Source organism: Diabrotica undecimpunctata, chromosome 3 (assembly GCF_040954645.1).
Source record: "Diabrotica undecimpunctata isolate CICGRU chromosome 3, icDiaUnde3, whole genome shotgun sequence".
NCBI lineage: Eukaryota > Metazoa > Arthropoda > Insecta > Coleoptera > Chrysomelidae > Diabrotica > Diabrotica undecimpunctata.
In genome coordinates, this window is record NC_092805.1 from 155,505,233 (window position 1) to 155,532,815 (window position 27,583).

At 32.6% G+C, this 27,583-nt stretch overlaps 1 protein-coding gene across 1 annotated transcript; it reads right to left on the reverse strand.

The window, feature by feature from the left end:
- Positions 1–1,365: 1,365 nt before the first annotated feature.
- On the reverse strand, positions 1,366–27,395 carry LOC140437633 (pyrimidine-specific ribonucleoside hydrolase RihA-like). The gene is made up of 5 exons (XM_072527255.1): positions 27,226–27,395; positions 11,968–12,181; positions 8,854–9,142; positions 4,734–4,870; positions 1,366–1,738 (listed from the first exon to the last, which is right to left on the reverse strand). The coding sequence occupies exons 2-5, from the start codon at positions 12,157–12,159 to the stop codon at positions 1,412–1,414; spliced, it is 945 nt and encodes a 314-aa protein (XP_072383356.1). The 5' UTR covers positions 12,160–12,181; positions 27,226–27,395; the 3' UTR covers positions 1,366–1,411.
- Positions 27,396–27,583: the final 188 nt, after the last annotated feature.

Consider the following 27,583-nt stretch of genomic DNA (forward strand, 5'->3'; position numbering starts at 1 on the left):
AACAACAGAAGAAGTCACTTGCATCTTACTTAAAGTTCTTCAAAATCTTCCACTAAAAAAAAGTTTTGGTAGTCCAAAGATAGACGTTTGTTCATGTTGTGATCTAACAAAAAGTGAAATAAATTTATGCAAAGACCTTCAAAAAAAAGCTTTCTTTATTACTAACTACAGATTGCACAAGTTACGAGTTAAGAAATTTTATGAACTGCTTAAAAGAACAGAAGCTAATGTAGTTAAGGTATCTTTGGACATGGAACAAAACCAGCCTCTTCCCAAACTATGAGTTGGTGAGGTATTTTATTCTCGACAAATTTGGGTTTATACCATTACTTTTGTATTGATGCAAGATGCACAAAATTCTACTTATACTTTTGTGTAGACATGGACTAAAAACCAGACTAGGCGAGGTTTTAATGAAGTAGTTTCAGCTCTGTATAACTTTTTGGGGATTTTCGAACACAAGTTTAAAAATATTCTAGCGAAATCATTGACACTTTAACTAATTTCTGATGCTTGCAGTGGACAAAATAAAAATCAAAATATTTTGTGTTTCCTTAGTTATGTGCAGACTTCCAGAGTATGTAGTGATATTCAGCATTGCTTTTCCATCAGAAGATCTTGATCAGGATGCCTCCTGATAGAGTATTTGGACGGTTTGGAAACTATTTAGAAGAAAAAAAAACAATAGTTAAACCAGAGGAGTACTACTACAAAAGTATTTGCATCTTCAGCTACAGTTAAAGTTTTAGGAAAAGACTGGGATCTTTTTGATTTCATGGATTCTGCAAACGTTTTATTGAAGAATCTCCCGTTTTTGATGCATGAACAACGAGTTTTTTCATTTTCAAATAAAAGTAAATCTAATGAGACTTGTGGACTCTTTGTGGACAACTAAGTAGAGGCCTGGACTCTCAAGCAGAACAATATAAAAAATATTGAAAGTTTCGAGATGTGGTGCTACCGTCGAATGCTGAAGATAAGTACTTTGAAGTAATGCGAAGGATAGGAAAAGACCCAGAAATTTTGTCAACGATCAAACGAAGAAAACTCGAATATTTGGGTCACCTGATGAGAGGACATAAATACGCTATACTTCAAAATATATTGCAAGGAAAAATAGAAGGAAACCGGAATCCAGGCCGTAGAAGAATGTCATGGCTGCGGAATTTGAGAGAGTGGTTTAGCTGTACCACTAATGAACTCTTTAGGTCAGCTGTAAACAGGGTCAGGATAGCCTTGATGATTTCCAATCTTCCATAGGAGTGGCCCAAGAAGAAGAAGAAGTGGACAACTCTTTTCTATTTTAGTTAAATAATATTTTATTCTTTAAATAAAGATTTTAATCTTTTAAGATTATTAATAAAGTTACCATAAAAAATAAATATTTATTAAATTACGCTTAATTAACTATTTAACAGATTAAAGACTTTGTACATTTTAGCATTTCTTTAACAAATAACTGACTATCTATATTCTCTATAATAACAACATTGGGTTGATTCATCTTCAAATGATCTAGTACCACCTGTCCTCTTGTGAGATCGCCGTGAAGCTCAACGGACGCATGGTGAATACTAGATTTAACAATGTGCTCATCAGGGTTCGTGAAAGCGAAGGTCAGGAATGTGTCGCAGGGAATCCAGTGTTCCCTATTATGTTTTTTGTATATTATTTCTTCCGCTTTAGTTAATAATGTAAGTTCAGGTGTCGCGTTTCCCAACGCTTCAAACCTCCATTCCTACAACAAAAAACAAAAAATAACTAATATGTTATGAATCGTATTAAAAGGATTATAAAAAAAAACAAAGAACAACTGTTAAAATGAACCAAGACTTAAATTTGACATGAAATGTATGTTTATACATTTCCGTAAGATCTCCTGTAAACCAATGGCATACCTAATAAATAGCAAGCCCAACGACTTTTCGAGTGTTTCAAGTAGTGATTGGCACTGATATCAGCTCACCAAAGAAATTTAAGAACAGTCTTGCATAGGTGTCGATACTCTCCTCACTAATATTTAACATATACTTAGCCATATACTGGAAAGAGAATCAAAAAAATTCGGATACGCCGACACTCCTAGACAAAGGTCGTCGTAAGAATTCACCACTCCTCCCTGCTTTGTGTTATTTGATGACAGTTTCTTTACACTGTTGCTTTGATTTTGTCTAACCACCGTTTTTGTGGTCGGCCTCTACTATGACTGTGTTTGCTTGATCTCCAATTTACAATGTTTCCCGTTTTCCTTTCGTTGTCTTGTGATGCCACGTGTCATACCCAGTTCTATTTCATTTGCGCAGTTTTTTCAATTACAACTTATTTCATTTATGTTCTCTCACAAATACTCCTAATATAGCTGGTTTTATGACCCTCTGTCTTGGTCTTAAGCTATTGCCTTATAATTCAGTATGCGTCTCGGTTTTCATTTCATAGATCATAACTGGTACTATACAACTGGTGAATGCTATTTTTTTTAGATTTATTAAGCATTTCTACTATTGCTTAATTCATTCTGAGTCTTCTATTTATCTTTGCCGTTTGAGTCTGACTGAGATGACTGCTGCAGTCTATATTGCAAGGTAAAGTCAAAGGTAAGCGGGGACCCGGTAGAAGGAGAATATCATGGCTGCGGAATTTAAGAACATGGTTTAAGAAAACCTCAACGGAGCTGTTTCGAGCCGCAGCGAGCAAGGTCATGATTGCCAATATGATTTCCAACATCCGAAACGGATAGGAACCAGAAGAAGAAGAAGAGATGACTTTAAAATCCGCCTTCAATTTATGTTGTTTTATGAGTATTCTATATCTGGTATCACTTCTTTCGTTATTTAATCCTTCTAATAAAGTCCAGGCTTCTATGGAACCAAAAGCCTTACTGTAAGTGTCCGTAGTATTTGTAGGTGTACTATGGTATACCTTTGCGAAATCCGGATTGATCATCAGGCTGCTAACTATGGAAGGAACTTATTTGATAGTCTCTTGGTAGTTATTTTGGTAAATACTTTGTACGGATGTGGTAACAGGCTTATTGGTCTGCAATTTTTGAGTTTGTATTTGTCTGCTTTCTTGTGTAGTCAAAATATCTGCACATTTTGCCAAGAGATTGAAATAGCACCCTTAAAGAGGCACTTGTTCATTAAGATTTAAACTGCTGCCAAAGTAGTTTGATCTTCAGCTGTAATTATCTCGTTTATTGTTTTGTCGTGTTCAGGAGTTTTTTATTTTCATGTGTTTTAAAGTATTTTTAACTTAGCAATTTCTGATAATTATTGAATTAGGAGCTCATATAAGAGATGCTAGATCTTAAAAAAAACTTTCTAATAGACTTTTCTTTATCATTGGATGTCCGATATCGATTTGTAAAGATATTTTTTTATTTCATACTGTTATACGAAGTGGAAACATGTACTCTTAAAATTACGAGTATGAGGTAGATAGAAGCCTTTGAGATATGGGTTTTTCGAAGGATGATGAAGATCCCTTGGACAGAGCATGTGATCAACAATGAGGTGCTGAGAAGGATGGGGACTAAGAGATAACTACGTACAATTGTAAAAAAAAAAGAAAAAGAAGTTATCTAGGATATACTTTCATAGGAGAAACGTACATCATGCTACGACTTATAATAGAAGTGAAAGTGGAAGGAAAAAGAGTTCCAAGAAACTGTATAGGGATGGACACCCATTAGTTATTAAGAAGAGCTCAAGATAGAGAGCCATTTGTTCTATTTATTGCCAATTTTCAGTAATTGAGAAGACCTTAAGAAAAAGGTTACCAGCTAAAGTTTTGTTTATAGAGCTATTAATTGGCTTTTATTTTTGTAACAATTTGATAGATTTGTCTTACCTATTACCTATCTACCTAAACTTCTTATTGATCTATATTACTGCAAACAATTTCCTTGAAAGACAAACGTAATATATTTTATTATTTTTTTTGGTGATAAAAACTAATGCAATGTATATTTATATTTTTTTATTGATTCAATATTGATCTTCTTCTTTCAGTACCCTGTCCGATTATCGAACGTTGGCGATCATATTGGCAATAATAACTTTGTTTGCGGCGGCTCTAAATAAATTAGCGTTGGTCTCTTGATACCATTCTCGGGGATTTCAGAGCCAGGATGTTCTTCTTCGGCCTCTCTTTCCGGTGATCTCTTATTATGAGGCGTAGAAGGTTATAGCTCTCTGGATGTCTCATTACATGACCGAAATATTGTAACTTTCGAATTTTTATCGTTTTTGTTATTTCTGTACTCTTTTTCATTCGATGTAAAACTATTTCGTTTCTTATTTGATCAACCCAAGTTATCCGCAATACTCGTCGATAAATCCAAAGGCCTCTAATTTTTTCATTAATGTCTCTGTAAGGGTCCAGCTCTCCATACCTTACAGCAATGTGGGAGAATATGTAGCGGCGTATTAATCTGATTTTAAGGTTTAACGTAACGTTGTTATGAATACCTTTCTTCTAAATGTAATCGCTATTTTTTCTAAAATCATTTCAAGAGCACCCATTGAATGTTTATAAATATCTTTAAGTACATAACATTCAGATTCAGAGAAAAATTCTAGAAAGTCCCAACCACTAATCTTTATTAGATGTCTTTTATTATGTATCTTGAAAACGACACCATAAATGATTTGTAATAAGATGTAAGATATCCTATCCTTCCGAATTTAAATAAAAAGGAGTATATACAAATTGTACATGTTGTGTTGACTTACCAGTGGTATTTTTGGCAGAAGACAAGTTTCCCAAGGTAAAACATAAATTGGACATTTCAAATTTTCAAGTGCTATGTAAGCTGCTTCTGGGTCGACATGAAAATTAAATTCGGCAGCCCTTGACACATTTCCCACTCCTGCAAAAAATAGAAAACATGATAATAAATAAATAAATAGATAGGATGATATAAAGTAATATGATTAACAATTGATATGCGACACATTTATCGCTACATTTTATTTTACCGTCATACACCAATAACGCGAAACCTCAATGACATTTATTGACCTTTTGGTGGCTTATGTCACAATCAAGAATCGAATATGATGAACCGGGCTTAAAGTAAGGAATACTAAACTTAAAAAAAAAACACAATTAATAAAAATTAAGCTCATTGGAATGAAAATATCGATATAGAGTATGATCTACGTCATCTTGAGAAACACGAAGAAACATGCAATCGAGAGAGAGAGAGAGAGAGAGAGAGAGAGAGAGCGTTGATTATTTAACACAAGACAGGAACTCGAAGAAGTTCTTTTCCGTTAACAAAAACTGAAACAGATTAGATAGTCGTGAAGCTTTTAAAATACGGACATAGCTTACCAAAAGTATCTACTTTTACACATTTTTTACATTGTTAACCTACTAAAAATTAGACAGTGCTGAAAGTAATGCACAATACCTTGATCGATGAATCGAAGATCGATATTTAAGAAAAAAAATAAAGGAAATTTTAAAAACTACCCAGAAATAATCATGTTAAACTTAGCACATTAACTGCATGCAGGAATAGTTATCCCTAGAGTAATGACGACTGCAGAAGTACTATTCCAAGAAGAACAAAACGGATTCAGACGCCTCAGATCGGGTACATATGGGCACATATGATACTTACTATTGAAACTATTAACAGAGAAGGGAATACAACTTAGAAATTCATATTGCTTTTGTAGAATACTGTAAAATAATAGAAATTGAAGAAAATCTGATCAGCCTAAGCAATATATAGATTAAAAATATCCCTCTAGACTGCGTTTGCCAGTCATTTTCGCTTAGATAATACTTTGTAGCAATGTGTATTTGGGACCTCTCATTACATGTCCGCAGTACTCCAGCTTTAATTTCTTGCCGTTTTTTATAATCTCAGTAGTCTCGCTGAGACATTTTAGAGTATTGTGGAGTTTCGAATCTTCTCCATTTTGTAGAAACTTATAAATTCTTACATAGCACCATATTTCGAAAGCCTCAATTCGATTTAGATCATTTTAATACATATTCCTAGACTCAAAACCATAAAGTAAGACCGAGAACACGTAGAACACGTCTCTGTTACATAATACCTCGGGCAAACTTCTAAAAGCTGCTCTGGCCTGCTCAATTCTGAATCTAATTTTATCGTAGCTCACTGCGTTACAGCATCCAAGTTAAATAATTTGATCAACTTGCTCTTGTTTGGTACTATTTACATATATAGATGGTTTTATATTTTTCTTCTTTTTTTATATATAGACATGACTCTGCCTGTTTTTCAATGTGCCTTCAGTAAGTTGTCGTTCCATCGTTTTCGTGGTCTTCCTACTGATCCTCTTCCTATTGGGAAACCGTGTCTTGCCGTCTTTACTACTATATTTGTCGTCGTTCGGCTTATATAATCGTTCCATTCCACTCTTCTATTTCTTACCGTCGTTGATGTACTCCACCTTGTATCTACGTCGTATATCTGTACTTCTAGCTCTGTTCTATAGTGTTTTACTGTGAATTTTTTCTAAGTGTTTATCTCTGCTGTTTCTAACATCCTTTTTGCTCTTTCTGTGTCAGGTCGTGTTTCTGCCGCGTATATAATTATTGGTCTACTGATTGTTTTGTGAATTCTTCCTTTTGTTTCTTACCTGATATTTTTATTTCTGCATATTGTTTTAATCAGGCAACCTGCGGCTCTGTCTGCTCTATTCACTTGATCTTCCACTTCATTTTCGAGCTTTTCGTAGCTAGAAAATAGTTTTTTCATATCTGCTGTTTCTAACATCCTTTTTGTCCTCTCTGTGTTAAATCGTGTTTCTGCCGTATACGTCATTATTGGTCTGATTGTTTTATTTAGGTAATCTGCGGCTCTGTTTGCTCTTTGATTTTTTTTGGAGAAACTAACGTGTTAAATTTTGTGGCGGTTATACTACATTGGTGTAGCATACGTTGTAAACCCTCTTCACTTTGAGAGAGTAGTGTTGCGTCGTCTGCATACCAGATTATTTTAAGTTGTTGTTTTCCCATTTGGTATCCTTTTTTTCGTTCTTATTTTTTTTAGTATTTTATCCTTGATCAGGTTAAATAATAGAGGCTTCAGATAATCCCCCTGCTTTGTCCCATTGCCAGCTTTAATCAGATCAGAGAGTTTTCTTCTACTTCTTCTACTTTTAATTTTATTGTTTTGTTCTGGTAGATATTTGCAATCGTTTTTATTATTCTTAGACGTATCACTCTTGCATACAATAATTGGATAACCTTTAATTTGACCGGTCAAATACATTCTTAATGTCCACGAATCACTGATATGCCGGTTTGTTGTATTCTAATAATTTCTCTTGCACTTGCCTCATTATAAATATAGCGTCGGTATATCAGTCAGTCAGTCTTCCCGACCTAAAACATTGTTGTTTTTCTGTTAGTAATATAAAGCAAACTTTATTCAGTTTATTTATTATCACTTTGGTTGTTTATTTTAGTGTTATTTTGTGTTTAATTAGCCAAATTCTCTGCAATTTTCCGGGTCCGATTTGTCTCCCTTGTTGAAGAGAAGTATTAGGGTGCTTGATCTCCATTCTCGAGGAATTGTATTTTCTTCTATTAAGTATTTTTTGGATTACTTTTAGTAGTTGCTTGGTCAGATCTGGTCCTCCGTACTTTAGGAGTTCGTTCGGTATTCTGTCCTCTCCTGATGATTTTTTGGTTTTTAATTCTCTTTGTGCTTTTTATACCTCTTTCTCCTCAGTATATGTCGAAAGTAGTCTGTCCAGGTTTACTTCTCAATATATTTTATTTTTATTAGTTCATTCATCTCTTTCCTTTGTCCTTTAATCATTTTCCATATTTCTTTTTGTATTCCGTAGAAGTCGTGTTCCATCTGTTGTGAGGAGCTCTGCCAGTGTTTATTTTTATTTGTCTAACTAAAATATTTGTTACATTTCTAATTTATTTATAGTGGTTGTATGTCTGTTGTGTTTATTATGATCTGTATTGTAAAAAGGCTTACTTCTTTTCTACACATTTTATCTTCACTTGCTCACTGAACCGTAGGGTTTTCTTTTTTGGTATGTTAGTGTTCGTTACTTTCCTCGCCCCAAGTGATTCTCTTACTGTGTTATATTATTTTTGAGATTTTTTCCAGCTTTTCCACAATTTTCACAAAGTATCATATTTAACTCATCTAGAACAACAGACAAAAGGACAAAATATTGATACTGGACAAATTTAACTACTGTCGTTGTCGATGAGGAAAATGCTTCAACGACGAATATCAATATCAACGTTTTTAAATTTTTTTTTTTGAACAGAATACAAATTTCAGCAAAAAAGCCTAACCAAATTTACTTAAAATCGCGAGCAAGACAGAAACGAGAACATGGCATTAGCATTTTGTAAATATTTTCTTTAAAAAATGTGAGCAAAATGTTCCTATAGCAACAAACATCGGGTTAAATTAGAAACGATAATACATTACATATAAATGTGAGAGAGACGATAGAAGAGTATTGAATTCAAAAAAATTTAAAATGTTGACAGTGTAAAACTCTACTTAAAAGTGAGATTTAACTTGTTTTGTCGGCTCATTATTTAAAGACTTTAGTTATCCAATTTTATACAGGACTATAGGATGCATCTGGTATACAAACAGAAAATAACAGGACCAGGAAAAGCCCTGAAACTGAAGTCCTTCAAGTGCTGGTATGTAATTTTTGACAAGGAATAAATTATTGATGTATGTGTAACAGAGAACATAAAATGTGAGACTTAAGCAAATTTAATACATTTTAAAATAAAAACCTTTCCAGTCAATTATAATATAGTACAAACACGCCAGATATTCTCAAAATATTTCAGATTAAAATACTAAGTTAATCTTACCGGTATAGTTTCCTCCCATAATCCATACATCCTTAATCTTAGCAGCCAAGTCGTCATAAAGTTTAAGCGATAAAGCCAAATTAGTTAGTGGTCCGACGCAGATTAGTGAAACTGCATTAGGGTGTGCGTCTACTATGTCGTGTATTGCTACAGCTGCTGGTGTCTTACTGACTATTGAAAGATCTGGATCTGAGTCATAATATAGGTCTCCAAGACCATCTTCACCGTGATAGCGTTCTATATTATCTAAAAGTATTAATTCACGTCTAGCTCCTTTGAATACCGGAATCTACAAATAAAAAATTATTTTGTTATTTATACTTTTTAAGATACCAATTGTTTACTATTCAAGCAATTCAATACAAGAAACTTGATAATTATTAAGTTTTGGGGATGTTGAGATAAGAGGGCGAAAATAAACATTGATATCAATAGTGATATCGTGCAGAAATAGCACGATATCTAAACGATACAATATTAAAAAAAGAAAATATTAACATTAGAGAATACCCATCAAAAACTGTACAATTAGTGCAAATAAAAGAAAACTGTTCTTGTATGTGTCATACGTAGCACAACTGAGAGAATAAGTAGAGGGAGAGGAAACAGCTCTGATTCTCCTAGGAAAATTTAACAACTTTTCTAGCAGCTTACAATTATCTTAAGTGTTTTGGGGTGAAAGAAAGGGTGGATAATAAATTAATAATAACATAGGAATGTTAAGAAAATTATTAATTATATGAATAAAAAAATATCATCATCATCATTGGTGCTACAGCCCTATAAAAGAGCCTCGACCTTCCCAAGTCTATTACGCCAGTCAGTTCTATCCATTGCCAACTGTTGCCAGTTTGCTGCGCCTATTTGTCTACCATCCTCATCTACACCATCCCTCCATCTGAATTTTGGTCTACCCCTATTTCTACTTCCCACAGGTTGTGACATAAGGATTCTTCTAGGAGGGTTGTTCTGCTGTGATCTTGCCAGATGTCCTGCCCATCTTAGTCTTCCTATTTTTATAAAGGATACTACGTCTTTACCACCAAATATATGTTTATATCTGTGATATATCTCGTAGTTGTACCTCCTTCTCCAAACACCATTTTCACAGATGCCACCAAATATTCTTCTCAGGATCCTTCGTTCAAATATAAGCAGGAGATTTTCATCTGCCTTGGAAATGGTCCATGTCTCCGACCCATATGTCAACACTGGTTGTATAAGGGTTTTGTATATGGTTATTTTTGTTTTTTGGCTTAAGTTTCTGCTTCTCATATGTCTACTCAGTCCAAAATAGCATTTGTTTGTTGGATTATTCTTCGCTTGATTTCTTTCGTCATGATGTTCTCCTTGGTGATCAAGGAGCCTAAGTATGTGAATTTGTCCACCACTTCAAAGGTAGAATTATCAACCGTGAATTGGTGGCCGATGTTTCTGGCTCTATTGTTGGGTGTTGATGCCATTATCTTAGTTTTATTTTCATTTACTTGCAGGCCCATATTTTTTGCAGCGTTTGACAAGGTGGTATACATTTCTTCTAGCTTGCGTGTTGTGCGGGCAACTAGATCAACATCATCTGCATATGCCAAAATTTGGAATGATTTATTAAAAATGTTTCCTCTGCTGGCTATTTGGGCATCCCTGACCGCCTTTTCCAAAGCTATGTTGAAAAGGAGACACGCCAGCGCATCTCCCTGTCGCAGCCCAACATCCGTTTCAAATGCCTGTGATTGTTCGCCCTGTATTTCGACTTTGCAAACAACTTTACGCATTGTAGCCTTAACCAATCTTATCAGTTTATCGGGGATGTGGAATTCATCCATGGCTTCATACAATTTATTTCTTAGGACACTATTATAGGCCGATTTAAAATCTACGAAAAGATGGTATGTGTCGATATTGAATTCATTGGTTTTTTTCCAGTATTTGCCTTAGCACAAAGATCTGGTCTGTTGTTGATCGACCAGGCCTAAAACCACTTTGATATTCGCCAAAAAGCTCCTCTGAATATTCACTCAGGCGACCATATAAAATACTCGAAAATATTTTGTATGCTGTATTAAGGAGGGTTATTCCCCTACAGTTTCTACATTCTAATTCATCGCCCTTTTTGTGTAGCGGGCAAACGATCCCAATACACCACTCTTCTGGGATTTGTTCCTCATTCCAGGCTCTCAGTAAAACTAAGCTCAATAGTTCGTTTTTTCGTATTCTGAAGAGTATTCAAGAATCCTGTTAACTTTGAAGCAGTGTAAAACCAGATAAATTAATGAAATTAACAAATTTTTAGTGTAAATTATTTGTTGAAAAACCGTCTATAAAATTGCTTTGATGTTATTTTATTGTAAAATGATTAGAAAGAAAGTTAATAATGCCCAAAAGAAAATTTGTTAAAAAATTTTCAGTTATTTTTGTTTATAACTTGTTTATTTTCTATTCTACGATAAAAAGTAATCGGAATAAAGTTGTGGACAATTTAATTTGCTATAAATAATTTTTGATGACATTTTCTGTAAGTTTACTAGTGTACGATATACAGTGCGAAAACCTTTTGTACCCAATTTTTCTAAATGGCGGCCGGAAGATAAGGGAGTGACCCCACAAACTTGAACTCAAGTTTATACTAACCACACTCTCTGTATAACTGCCCAGGATGAAATAGGATAAGGCTGAATACAAAAGGTAGCAAAGCAGTCCCTGCATCTCTGCCTAATGCTTTATATACCACGTGACCTTCTCTTTGGTCATTTAGGTCACGTGGTCGATAAACCCGGCAAATTAGAAAGAGATGCAGGAACTACTTGGCGTCAGTTTTCTCTGTCGCACTGGAGAGAATGGGCTGGTATTGCAACGATCAGTCTATCTTGTATAATATGCTTATGAGCATAACCAAACCTAACCTAACCTTCAAACCGTACTATAAAAGAACTCGTTAATATTGCCCTTACAATTTTACAGTCATAAAGAAACCTAATATAAATACAGCACTGAGTATATTTATTAAACATAGAACATATCTTTCTTATTTAAAATATAAAAACATGTATAAAATTTAATTGTACAGTAATGTCACTTATGGCATCGGGCTTAAGCCCTAAATAAAAACAAACTTACGTCAGTCCTTCCTATAAGTTCCAGTAGCCGCACAGTATTAACTACAACATGGTCAAGATCAGTATTTCCACTTGTACAGACTATTCCTTCAATTTTGATTTCGCCTCTATTTTGGGCATGTAATAAATGCAGCAATGCCATGTAGTCGTCCGTCCCAACATCTACATCTAATATAACTCTCCTCATCTTCATTTTTAGTTTATTTGATTAGAATCTGTAACAAATTAAATCTATAATTAATATACTATATAGGTTAAATGGGAAAGTGAATATAAGATTTCTTTTTAATATTGTTTTTCTTGAAATGATATTTAATAAATACTGTTAGTTGATAGTATTCCGATCAAGGTAGCTAGGAGGTAGAGATATATTTGCCTTTGGTGTCCAATTATAAAAGTTCCATTCTTACTACATAATAAAAAAGTGTTGCTAACGTCACCTTTTCAAAGTTCCTGACAAACCGCTAAGTCGTAAACTGTTTAGTTTAACTCTTCTGAGGTATGTAAGAGATATTATTATTTTATTGACAATATTTTGTAAGGTGAGGAATTAAAGTTTTCTAGTAAACATAACTATTTTATCTTATGTAAAATTTTATACTGAATACGAATATGTAGGTCGTCCATTTTAAAAAGTGATATCAATTTTATAATTTGCTTTTTCTCTAAAAGCTGCACATAAATAGAAAGTTTAAAGCTATTTCGACAATTTACTATTGAAACAATGGAAGAAACTTTTTATTCCATATGGTTAACAAGCAATAAACAAACAGCTTTTCGCCCTTGCGGAATCAGAAGCACACAACGGGCGAGTACGTGTTGACATTGTATGTGTTCTAAATAAAGGAGAGGGGGGGAACTGAACACCAGTATCAAAAAATGTTTTATGTTCATAGATAGTCCACAACCTTAAGCTGCTCTTAGCACAAAGTAGAACTGCTAATGTTTAAATTGTAGAAAAAAATAGATTTAGCAAAGCATGTGCCCCATTTATGAGGTCGAGTGATCACTATCGATAGGCACACCGTACCTTGAAATTATTTAAATACACATTTAAGATTTACTGTTATAGCCTAAAAATGAATACAGTTTTTGGTTTCGTCAGGTAGAAATCGTACGATTTCTCTTTTTAAATACAGTTTTGTTTGTTCAATAATGTTAATTGTTAACCCTAGAACAACAACATGAAAGTAGAGTTACGATACTAACAACGTGGCGTCGTATATGACTCCAAAAGAACGCACCGTAAAGCATAACAAAAGTACATTATTTTTTAAATAAAGTGTTTTTATTTTTGGTTAATAAAATATATATTCATAAATTTACAAGCAAAGCCTCGATTTACAAGCTCATTGTAAAATTTCTTGAAAGGTACATACATACAGTGATGAGTGTCTTACCACCCGGCAAAATAGCGGAAAGGATAGAAGACAGATTAAGTTCTATATACAGGGTGGTCCTTAAGTAATTGTACAAAAAGAAACAGTAGATTCTACACTTTAAAATATTACGATTTAAGCTAAATTGCTTTAATAAAATGTTGATATTAAGAAAGATACAGGGTGTTAAAGTGCAAATTAAAAATTTTATTTTTGGCTATAACTTTCATGTTTGTAAACATTTATGCAAAAAATTTACAACTGGGTACTTTTAAATATGAGAAATTATAATTTGATGCACACTTTGGTGTAGCGGATAGAGGGCGCCACATATGCTACATATGTGGCAAAAATTTGCACTTAACTTTTTTGCTCTTTGAGTGAACTGTATTTGTGATACAAAATATTAAAGATACATTATTTCAACAAAAAAAAGGTATACCTGTTAATAACTTTTAAACTCAATAGTTTTCGAGATAATCGCATTTTACAAATCAGCTGCATATTTCTGAGTTAAGGCAATTACCCCAGGCAACGAAGGAAAAATAGACAAAAACATTAATAAATCTAAATTTTGGTATAAAATACCAATAACTAAAGTTAATAGTTAACGAAATATTAAATAAAATAAATATATCAGCAGGATAATTAATAATAGGATATGACAAAAAACAGAATAATAGGATTTTACATCAAACATTTTATATTTTATGTTAAATTAAAGTCGTAATCAAAACATTTTGTTTACAAACCAAATTAAGAAATAGTTAAACTAAATTACTAAACTTTTTGTTAAAGTAAGTGTTCGATATGTCTACCATTTTCATTAATTCATTTGTCAATATATTCCATAAAAATCATCTCATATTAAATAGCATCATTGGTTCTAAAGAAACTGTTGCAGTATTTATTTCTTCCCATATTTGGTTGCAAATGTTTATGGCATTATTATAGACACGTTGTTTTAATACGCCCCATACACCAAAATCAAGCGGATTAAATTCTGGGCTACGTGGTGGCTATAATGTATAATGGACGAATCTATATCCAAATCTTATAGTATATTATGTCGCAAAGTTAAATAATGTATTAAACTGTGATGTATCTCATTCATTGGTTACTTATATACACTCATATAAGCTTACGAGTAACTATAATTACATATCGAACAAATGGACTATTATGATAATGATGATAATATTATGAACTAACGAACTAATATTATGCTGAACTAAATTGCCTGTTTGTTTACTATATTTATAACAATATCGGTTATTAGGCCAACGATGATGTTTTTGTAAAAATGCTGAGTCTTTAAGGTAAGATTTGTAGCAAAAGTATTATGAAACAAGACACGTGTGTTATTTCATACCTGTGCTTTAGTTTCCATTTGTCATAATAAAAATGGGTAAACAACAATTTACGTAATGAATAATAAGTATTATTTTGGGTTTTTTTATAAATTAAATAATTATATCAATATCTCACCACATTGCCAAGGAATAAGACTGCCACGTCCAATCCAACGTTCAGAAAAGGTATATTTAACTATGTTCTCAACGCCTTCTCTCTAGAATGTGGTGGTGTACCATCTTACATAAACCATATATTTTGGTTTTTCAGCATTTTACAATAGGGAAAAAGTAATACAACGCCAGTAGGTATAGAAATTTAAGAAGCGATAGAAAAGGGAAATTGTATACATGATGACGGCCAGCGTCTGAATACGGACACGGCACCTAAAGAAGAAGATGAAGAATATTTTCTCCAATAAGACATTTAGCAGCCATAACAAAAATTTTGTAATGTTACATTATCATCTTTGAGTTGTTTTAATAAGAATAAACTATGAATTATGCTTATCTACAGGTATTGAGTGCTTTACCGCACAAATATCACAACTAAGAATTATGAGGCAGCTGACTTATAAAATGCGATTATCTCGAAAACGGTTAAATTTTGAGGTTACTAACAAGTATACCTTTTCTTTGTAAAAATAATGTATGTTTAATATTTTTTAACACAAATAGAGGTAACTTTAAGAGCAAAAAAGTTAAGCGCAAATCTATGCCACACCTGTGGCATATGTGGCGCCATCTATCAGTAACATTAATTTATGTATAAAATTATAATTTATCCTACTTAAAAGCGTCCAATTATAAATTTTTGTCCAAAAATATTTACAAACGTAAAAGTTATAGCGAAAAATAGAATTTTAAATTTCCACTTTAACACCCTGTATCTTTCTTAATATCAACATTTTATTAAAGCAAGTTGGCTTAAATCGTAATATTTTAAAGTGCAGAATCTATGGTTTCTGTTTGTACAATTACTTTAGGACCACCCTGTATAGATAAGGCTAGTTATTAGACGTGTCTATTTGACTTCAGTCATAATTATACGGATGACCTCGAAAATATTTTATTTTAATAATTTCTGATGTTAGAATAAATGATTAAATATATTAAGATATATTATAGTAAAAAACATTAATTAGTGGCGATTTTAAATTATAAATCTTTAAGTTTATTTAATAATAAAAATAACTCAACTGAAATATTTGACTAAACTAAATAGGTATGATCAGTCCGAAAACATTTGTTGTATGTGAAGTTGGCGTAATAGTTTTAGAGAAGTTGTCTATTGATAAGAAGACTGGGGTTCAATTCACACCAAGGGTAAAATTTTTGTTTTACTCAATCAAAAATAATAGAAAATATGATACATATTAGGTATCAAGTTTTCGAAAAACTCATTATTTACAATTTATTCTTATTCCAATGTTATAAAATAGAAATACAAAATATTTCAAATTCAATTCCAGTTTTACAGTCTTCAGTTGTGAATGGAAAATAATCTATTGAAGACTATTTAATGTCAAATCCATCACTAAATTCACAGTGTTAATATAAATTCCTCTGTACAGGTAATGATTTTTAAAACAATTGACGACATTGGAATGGATGCGCGCGAACAGCTACCTGCTTTATAGCTAACCAAATCATCAAGCCTTCAAGTTATCAAATGATAACACATCGAGAAGTGTTTTTTACGGTGTTTTTTATTGAAAAAACAATTCGTGAAAAGGATTTTAACGGTCGATGAAAAAGTGCAAATTGTTGTGTGGCATGTGAATGGATTATCAGACAACATGATTAGACAACAATTTGTAAATATGTTTCCAAATAGGCCGGCTCCAGCACGATCAACAATTCAGTCTATTATACGTAATTTTTTTACTTATGGATCCATGTTCGATCCAAGAGGAGATCTCAGACGAAGGGAGGTAAATCCAGATTTGGAACTAAGGGGCACTTTGATTTGTGCAAGTATTGAGCAAAATCCTACCCAATCAACACCTCGTCTCCGAAAACAATGTGGAATTCCAAGATTTAGAGTAGGTGAAATTTTGTAAAGACATCGATACCGTCCCTATAAACTTCATAAATCCAACGAACAATTCCCTGGGGATCAATATAGACGTTTAGAATTTTGTCAAACTTCAATGGAAATGTCACATCAAGATGAACATTTTTTAGAGAACGTTTTGTTCGCCGATGAATGTATGTTTTTATTGCATGGCCGTCACAATTCAATCAATGCTAGGTATTGATCTCGAGGAAATCCTCGTCAGATTTATGTCGCTCGTACCCAGCTTCTTCGAAAAGTAAATGTTTGGGGAGGCATAATAGGAAATCATGTCAATGGTCCATTTTTTATAGACGGTATGTTGACTGGGCGGAAATACTTCGAACTTCTGCAAAATGAAATTGTCCCAGCCCTTTGTAATTTATCAATACCTTTCGATTCCATATGGTTTCAACACGATGGTTGTCCTGTACATAATTCTCGCATCGTCAGTGAATATCTCAGTGCGAGTTTTCCTAATCGATTGATTAGTGGCATATTTTTTTATTTTTGTAGAATTTTTACTTATTTAAACATTCTTTAAAAGTTTTTACTTTATTTTCGTAAGTACGACGATACTGTTTTGTCAATAAGATTTTTTGCTTTAACTTTAGTTTTGTTTAGTTTTGTTTAGTGATTCAAAGCAAAACGATCTTTGCATAATTTCAAATTATTAAAAAAAAAAAAAAGAAAACCACATGTGGGTTTTGAACTCTAATCGTCTGCGATGTCTGTATCGCAATGTCGAATTCTTGCCACTAATTCACGAAGGATTTATAATTATTCCGTGACAAGAGTGTATGAAACTCCTCAAATCATAGTAGAAATTATTCTTGGTTAATAATTTAAAACTTTAGATTAAATAATCACTATTAATTAAATTATTTTATTCCCATTTTTGCTTTATTGTGGTCAATCAGTTTTTACTTTATGCGAAATTAAAAAATGGAAATACGTCACACATTCGACGTTACTCATAATAATTATGACCGAGGTGATTTAGCTCGAATCTAAAGTCTAAAGGTGTGAGACTATCGATAGTGGTAATGTAATGTAATATAAATTACAGGTTTTTCCGATTATTTCTCACCTCTACGAGTTTCGTCTCTTTTTATTTCACAAGGTAACTGTGTTTTCTATCTCTTACGTTAAAAAGCCGGGTGGTAAGACACTCATCACTGTATATGCTTCTTTTGAGAGGTAGGAGCCGATGGCTTGTGTGTGGCAGTAATGTAAGTGAGGCAGTATTGTTATCGTTTCCATCTCGAATGCTCCTAATACTAATATGAGTTTAATGGTTATCCATAATTAGCAAAACAGGCGAATCCTTCGAAAGTTTCACATAGCAAATAAAATGTTCTAACCATTCCACAAAAATATCGGATGTTGGTGATGCAAAACCTATTGTACCTATGGGAGCACCATTTGTCATATGATAATTGAAATTAACTCGCGAAAAAATCATAATAGGTGGTATTTACGTTTCCAGAGCGTTAATGGACACCTTTGACATCTTTTGTTGCTATAATTTTGGATGGAGCTTGGACCGGCGTTAAGCTAGTTTCATCCACATTAAATACGTGTTAAATATATTAAACAAATTAAATTAATTACAAATGATGTGGCTTCTGATGTTCTTAGAGAAATGACCCATTCTTTTTCATGAAAAGTGTAAACCAATCTTTTCCAGCAGTTTTGTTAGATACCCAAGATTTTGGCACATATTTAATGTTTGCAATTGCAAACTCATAGGCCAAACTACGCAGTGCACTGGGTCTCAAACCATGATGTAACGCTAAACATATTTTTAGATATTCTACTAATTTCGCTTTTTCGAATTTAAGAAAATTTATCTTACAGTGTAATTTACAGTTCTCCTGAATGCCATAGGCTGTAACAGCACGTTTAATTACCTAACCTCCGTTTAAATGGCGCTTAACTGCTACGACCATCCTATCGGGCAATGTCTGGCCAATATTAGTCTGTCGTATTTTATTACTTACCATTTTTGTGGCAGCTGCAATTAAGAAAAGAAAAACAATTCATTCATAACCTTTAAAAAGTCCGATTCACAACGCAGATAAAAAACTGATTACCTGTAAATTTACCTTCAAAGTACCTTCAAATAATAAACTATCACAAAATTTATAAATATGGGTTTATAAGTATTTATTACACTTTTTTTTCATGTGATAAAATTTAATGGCCACCTTAAAAATAATTTTTAATAAATTTCACCGAAAACTGCATACTCAACATTTTAAATCTCAACCCCCTAACTAGCTATTTTAAAATTTCAATAACTGCTCGATGCAGGCATTGAAGCAGGATAAGATAAAATAGTTTTCAACTATCAACCCTTCCATGCATAGAGAGAGGTATCCTGATGCCAGACTATAACCACTTCTAAGGAGGGATGGTCGAGGGATGTTACTTCTGTCCCATTTGTGAATAAAACAAGTGTTGTTTTATTTACATGTTGTATATAGAAAATATAATAAAGTAACCTATTTAAATTAAAACGTAATTTTTTCTGATATTATTTATTTGAATATTGACCCAACTTATAGTTATTTTGAAAACACAAATGGATTATGATTTTATTATTAAACAGATTAGGTAATATTTTAAAAACAAAAAGATATAATATCAAAAACACTACCTTCAGCTTAGGAGAAATGTCGAGGTTATCTATCATTTTTATGATAAGAATAGTTGTATACAAATATTTAATCTTTGGAACATGCCTCACAGACATTAGAAAAGACCAAAAAGTGTTTGGTTTGTGTTCAAGGTGATATCCAATATATTTTGTTTTTAGTTTCATACGCTACTCATTCATTTTAGTTCATTTTACTCCAGAAAATACTATTATCGCGTAAGTCAAAGAGCACTAAAGTGCAAACTTTATCTTCTTTCTTTTAGGATCTTAAGACCTGCTTCTTCTTCGATATCAGCTTCATGCAGAGTATGTACTAGCTTTTCTTTGGTCTTCCAGTACTTATTTGATCATTTGGTGATTGGTATCATGCTATGTTATTCTTACTATTATATCTCCTGCCATTCTGCTGCCTTCGGCCAGCAGACGACGCAATACTAGAGTTCACCCTCAGAGTGAAGATTATTTACAACGTATGATGTACCAATTTATTTTAACTGCCAGAAAATTTAAAATGTAAATTTCCCCAAAAGAGACAAAATGCATTCTTATAAGATGTAAATTGAAACTGGAAGGTTAGATAATAGAACAAATATTGGAGTTTAAATATTTAGGCATCTCATTATCTAGCTACGGAAAGAAACGGAAATGGAAGATCAAATGAATAGAGCAACCAGAGCCGCAGGTTGTCTGAATCAGAAAAGAAACAAAAAGCAGATTTTACCAAACAGTCATTAGACCAATAATGACATACGCGGCAGAAGCACGACCTGACACAAAGAGGACAAAAAGGTTGTTATAAACAGCAGAGATAAACAAATAGAAAAAATTGATAGCAACACACTTTGGGATAGAGCTAGAAGTACAGATATACGACGTAGATACAAGGTGGAGACCATTAAGGACTGGGAGAATGGAACGATCATATAAGCCAAATGATAGTTAATAGACTAGTTGAGACGGCAAGAGACGGTTCCCCAATAGGAAGATGATCCGTAGGAAGACCACGAAAACGATGGAACGACAACTTACTGGAAGCACATTGAAAAACAGACAATCATGTCTACATAAAAAGAAGAAGAAGAAGGGTACAAACTTATACTACAGTATAAAAAATAATAATAAATTAAACTTTGATCATTAAAGATAATAAATGTAACAAATAAATGTTTATAATATAAGATGTAATAGTCGTGTGATAAGGAAATGGATATAAAAATCACAAAAGTATTTTTCTGGTGCAATTCAGGAATATTTTAACATCACCATTTTCACTTCTACACATTATGGTACACACTGTCACAATTGTTAAATGAACAATAAAATTCAAACTATTATTCTTGGATTAAAAAATTAAGCAAGAATTTAGTGTTCATGAAACTGTAACTATGCTATAATTTAACTATTTTAAACGAAGAGATAAGAGGATCAACCAATAAATAGCATAATGATATAACCTTGCCATAATCATAATAAATATCATATTTTGTTATAAAATATACAATTAAACCATTAGTAGAAAAACTCACAATTAAAACTTTACTTTTCAAAGCAACGAAAAATAAGAACGATAAGATTTCTTAGTACGATTTCTATTTCATTTTTTTATGAAATTAGAGCATAAATACTACTAAAATCGACAAAATAATATACTTGCAAACACTCTTTTGTCAACACTGACATATCTTGACTATATTTTTTGCCTCCAAAACAAAAAATATATGTAATATCGAAAAAAAATTATATTAAAATTAAAAATAATAGGACACAACTTATATTTTTTGTACAAAAACTTAAAAAAAAAAGGAGAATATTCAAATTATGAAACAAATACTATTTTTAAGGACAGTAAATAATAGGAAATACTTACGGAACAACGCATTTTTTCTAACACACTGCTCTTGATTAAAAATATTGTCTTTATTGAGCTGATTGGAATCTACAACCTTCAGGGACTATTAAACCGATCCACAACTAAAGTGAATTAAATTGAAAGCAGCAACACATTGATTAGTTATAAGGCTGAAGTGCAAATGTATAATATTTATTATATTGTAGAATATTTTTTTGTGTAAGGAAAAAAACTACTTTAGTTGAGGAGAAATTTTTAAAATTTTTATATAGAAACCGATTGATCCATTAATAAAAGGTTATGTAAACCTGAAAAAATGATATTGTCAATATATTTGAGTTGCGTTCATGGGACGTCTTTATTCATTGTTCAGTCGATTACATGCCACATAAATATTAACATTTTTGTGTAAAACTTCTCTTATTTTAACTTGTAAGTGTAATATTTACCCTTGGTAGCAGGTATTGCAGATCCAATGCTTACCATGTGACATTTGACAGAATTTGTCTTTGATCGTCTGGCCCCAGCTAATACCGTTTATGTTTTATTTTATATTGCTTTAATATTTTACTTTATTTTATATTACTTTTACTTCTGGTTAATATAATCATATCAAAGAAGACAAATATAAAATGTTTAAACGTATTAGGAAATAGAATATTAGTTAATAAAAAATACAAATAGAAAAGCCAAATATGTATACAATACACTTTGACGATAACCACGAAATATGAAGATTTCAACTATGATGAAGATGAATATCAAGCAATGAGCTTAAAATTAATATGTAAATATATAATAGTGGGCCAAAAATAAAACGACTTAAACTTAAAAATTGATAAAATCAAGATTGTAGAAACCTGGAAATACTTAGAAGTTATCTTGAACAAAAAAATTGTGAAAAATAAAACCAAAGTAAATATATGTAAAGATAAAATAAGAACATGAACAATCGAGAAAGGAACATATTTAAAAAAGCATAATTCTAAACGTGCTATCCACTATTTGAAAGTTTGGCTCTTTACAAATTAGTACAACCAAACTTTTGAAACCAAAATGGACTACTTACGAGTAAGCTTTGATAGATCCAAGCTTATCCACGTAAAAAGGATATCAGAAATTATCTGGCCTTCAAGAATATTCGATCTATTTCTCTGACGGAAATAAGTTAGTACAGAATTCCGTTGGATCAGTTGATAGAATAATAACTTATAAAGCAATATCGTAGAATACACATGGAGTGCAACCTTCCATATAGGTATTAATCCGTCAATAAACAAGCAGAATTTGCTTATAAGGAGAAGAAGGAAGAAGAATAAAATCATAATCTAACCTTTATTATCCACTGCTGAATATAGGCCTCTCGTATGCTTCTCCACTTATTTTGGTTTTGCTTCATCTAAATCCGATTTGTTCTCACTCATTTCATATTATCGGCTCATTTTTTCTTTCAGCGGGTATATATTCCCATCTTTAAATTATTTTTGTCTATCGATCATTAACTGCAATTGCTACATGACCTGCTCAGTTCCATTTTAGTTTTATTATTCTTTCAATAACTTCTGCGACTCCTGATCTTTTGCGTATAGTATCATTAGGTATTTTATCACGTAGACAAACCCTTGACATACTTTACTTACTGTTATTCTTGTGAGTGTTAGGGTTTCTGTACTATAGATCATCAGGCAGAATGTACTTATTAAATACTTTGCTCTTCAGATACATTGGAATCTTTGACTTAAAAATATCCTTAATCTTTCCAAATGCAGCACAGGCGACGTTCATTCTTCTCTTTAGCTCGATTGTTCGGTTGTGTCGACTTGTCTCATGGTCCAAATACTTGAATGAGTTAACTGGCTCCATGTCTCTGTTTTTAACAGAGATACTTTTGCTATGGACTAAATTGATCATAAATTGTATTTTAAAAAAATTTATTTTAAGACTCATATTTTTGGCAGTACATACAAGAGTAGTGTGTAGCTCTTGGAACATTATTTGCGCCTATTCAAAGCTGTCCACATTGAGAACAATGTCATCTGCTAACATAAAGATTATTTAAAAATTTTCTAAATAAAATCAATATTGATGCCCTTCTACTATTTTACTGGCATATTCTAGCAGTTATAAACAATTTAAGAGACATGTTGTCTCCTTGCCAAAAGCCTGTTCCAATACGAAAGGTCCTAGTGTCCTCATTAAGTCTTACACAAGACTTATCGGTGGTCTATTCTACATTGCGTTAGGGCATTGAGGATTTCACTCTGGTTCACCGTGTCAAATAATGTTTTAATGTCGACAAAGACAAGAGTCAGGGATCTGTTATATTCAATAGTTTTGTTAATTAACGACTTCATGGTTTCCAAATGTTGTTGCGTATTGAATTATTTGTTTCGTATTCATCTCTAAACTCTGTCCACCAGGACTAGTTTACAAAGTGGTGTAGAAAGTGTACATGTATAAAAATTCAGATTAAAAACAAATTTTTAAGAAACTTCTGTTCAGGCGACTAAATATCGTGTTGGTTTGTTATATAAATGTCATGATAATAAAGGTACCAGAGGAATATGAAAATAAAAAATTTTTCTTGAAGCTGAACGTCATATTTAAAGTTGAAAGCGAGCAAGAAGAACATTATATGTCTATTAAATAAAATAAAAACTATTAAGGACTCGAATAAATGGGAAGAAGCATTATGTAGTAAAAGGGACGTCAAATGGCAATATTTAAATCTGTATAGCAAACTACTTAATCAGAAAAAGCTGTGGTCTGGTAAATAACATAAAAAGATTAAAAGTAATTCAAAAAGATGGTACAGTAGTCGGTACAGTAGACTAACGCGAAGCTTCATACTATGTTTTCATTATTGTTAAACTTAACCCTTTAACCGGCACTGGTAGGATATCCTACCAACGTCTGATAAGGTCTAGATCTCATAAGTAAAGCATTAAATTACGTCTGGGAGCATAAGAACATTTTCCGAAAGCAATACGCCGGTATAGCAGTGTTACCAGTACCTGTTTACGGTCTCGACGATAAGCAGTTTTTGTGCATACCTTGAAAATTAACGGTTTTTGTTTGAATGTGTAATGCTCAATCAGATTTATATAAGGTAAGAATTATATATCAATATTATTACCGCGATATCCTATTGAAGTAAACTGATTTTTGTTTATCGTTTCCTAACCAATATTTATTTTTTCAGTGCCGGCACATGCTTGAACAATTTATGTAAAATTTTAATGGATAAATTATAACAGCTTTTTGCTACATACTTATTCTTTTCATACACCAAAACGTATACGAATAGTATTACCGATCAACCAACCTCAGCTTTCGACATCGCAGGAATCTGCCGGGCAGTCAGCGTTGGAAGAGGAATTGGCGGATGATCCTTATGACACCGATGACTCTGTGACTGATGTTACCTTTCAGCCAGAAATACCTAGACCGTTCTCTTCTGGAATCGGACAGTGATGAGAGCGCTGACCAGCCACACGAAGATCAAGAAGACTTTGTAAATTGGTCAAAAGTACCTTGGTTGCCCCAAGCGTATACAGACTTCCAGTATGTAGATGATATGGGTCCAACCGTGCAGGTAAAAACTTATTTTACTCGATTTATTTTCAAATAATTGTTGTATTATTGCAGGTTCGTTCGGAAAGACCGATAGACTTCTTGAATTTGGTGTTGCCTATTGAAACTCTGCAGTTGATTGTAGATCAATCTAATTTATATGCCAGTCAGAGAGGAGTACTTCTGAACATTACAGTGGCGGAGCTAAGGGCTTTTCTGGGGGTGTTGATAATTATGGGTTTTAACTCTTTGTCGGCTATCCCTAAATACTGGTCAAGAGACCCAAATTACAACAACTCCCGTATTTTCAACATTTCCCTCTAAAAAGGTTTTTGCGAATTTTAAGGTTTATGGTAAATTTATGACAAAAGCTTTATTCCAAGCAGAAATGTCGCGATTGATGAAAGCATGGTAGCGTTCAAGAGACGAACAACACTGAAGCAGTATATGACAATGAGACCTGTCAAAAGGGGATTTAAAGTTTGGGTAATGGCATGTGCTGAAACAGGATATTTGTTGAAGTTTGACGTTTACCAAGGTAAAACAGCGATAAATCCGGAGCATACATTATAGGAAAGGGTTGTGATTGGAGGCTTCTGTTTATACTTTGATAATTTCTTTACGACAATTCCACTAATGAAAAAACTATTAGACAGACTTTGGATGCGGGACAATGAGGCAGAACAGACAGCACTTCCCGAAAGGCGAACTTCTCGAAGATAAAAAGTTAGCGATGAGCCAGTCTGATTTTGCAATGTGTGGCGACGTATCTGTCGTGAAATGGAAAGACAGAGGTAGTAAACCTGTTACAGTATGTGGCAACTTTCACAATGGTGGCGATAAAGGACAAGTTCTTCGAATACAAAAGATATCAAAGAGAATGTTTGTGAGTGCCCGATGTCTATAGTTGACTATAACAAAAATATAGGTGGAATGGATCGGTTTGGTCAAAGGATGGCGGTCTATAACATAGGCTGGAAGAGCCGTGGGTGGTGGATGAAGCTCTTTTATTATATGATTGATACAAGTGTCGTCAACTTCTACATCATTTAAGCGTTGGGAATGAAGAAAGAGAGACAAAAGCCCCTTAGCCACCTTCAATTTCGGAGCAAGTGGGCCGACGAACTGATAGAAGAGTTTTCTGCCAGGAAAAAAATGTGTCGTCCACTTTTAGTGACAGTAACGGACAACATAGGACATTTGGCGACTAAAACTACCTCACGGCGTTGCAATGAGTGTAGTAAAGAGGGAAAGCAGAAAAGAACTTCCATCAAATGTTCAAAATGTGAAGTGGCTTTGTGTATTGAATGCTTTATACCATACCATCAGTAACTGTAAATTTCTCAAAATAAACCATTTCTTCCCGATATATATATTATATATTATTTGTGGTGGTAAACTTGTAATACCAGTGAATTTTAAGAATTTTTTTTGTTGCAAACAAACACTGGTAATACGGTTTACCACTGTTTTTTGACAGATTGACATATAGAACTAATTCAAAATGACCTTCAGGATACCTATTTAGTTCATTTTAACTAAAATACCATATTTAACTTTCCGTTTGTCTCTCCAAAAAAGTTGCCTGTTAAGGGGTTAAATAAAGTAACTCTATAAATACTACTATAGTACTTTATTAAATAAATATTTATTTATTTAATAAATATATCAATAAATTATTATATTTGCTTGTAAATTTAATTATTATATTAAATAAATAAGATATTTAAAAATATTAATTATATTTATATGAAATTATTTGAAAATGAAGTGTCATAAAAATTTAAACCGATGATTTAATTTTGTTATTAATTGGATAAGATTTGTGACTTTTAAGTAACGATTTTTAAGTTATTGACAATCGTTACGAATTGAATATGATGACTAGAAACGAATTAATCGAAACTGATGAATCAATGCGAAAACTGCTATTCTGTGACGCTACCCCTGACGCCATCTCCCCGTGGCGCTAGTTCCGTGACGCTTGTCTCAGCATTTTACTATAGGGAAAAAAGTAATACAACGCCAGTATAGAAGCTTTACTTCGAAATTGAGTTGGATTTTCGATTCAATATCAAAAAGGATCAAAATTTAGAATCTATGTTTAGAGTTCATACTATGAAGTGTAAATAGTTGGTGCTGTACGATAACTTAATAAGTGTGGAAAATGAACGTCAAAGGCAAGCTTAAATGTACTATAGACAAAGAAGAAATAGGGCAAATGCTTCCGGAAAATAAAAGTAATAAAAAAAAAAGAAAATAACATTTAAAAAATAATGAGAGACGGAGTTACATATCAAGTGGATTGGAGAGACCGAAAGACAGAAGCTTTTCTTACAATTACATTTATGCTAAAAATCAAAATTATTTTGGTAAATTGTATCCTACCTGTTGCTCGTAAAATCTTATATTTGTTTTATCTGTATTGACTTTTGTCTTCCGATAGCACTAATCGTATGCACAAAACTGTATAATATAAGTGATTCAAACGATTTTTGTTCAAAGTTTTATCACACACATACACTTTATATCGTTTTTATGTTCAAACAAATTATGATATCTATGGGATTTGTTTTTAATTGCATAACTAAATGTTTTAAATAGAAAATAAGATCATTACAATTATACAGGGTTTTATAGTATGTGTTAAAAATAATAATTATATTTCTGTTAACATAAACTTTCAGTGGCAGCTAGTTAAATAATAAAGGGCAAACAAATTAAACCTTAACATAAATTATTACAA

Bases quoted from the DNA above. Each gene is read 5' to 3' on its own strand.
- LOC140437633 (XM_072527255.1), bottom strand. From the start codon at position 12,159: ATGAAGATGAGGAGAGTTATATTAGATGTAGATGTTGGGACGGACGAC. The intron at 9,143-11,967 runs GTAAGTTTGTTT...TTTTATTTGTAG, and splicing joins AACTTATAGGAAGGACTGAC to ATTCCGGTATTCAAAGGAGC. The intron at 4,871-8,853 runs GTAAGATTAACT...TATTTTTTGCAG, and splicing joins TATGGGAGGAAACTATACCG to GAGTGGGAAATGTGTCAAGG.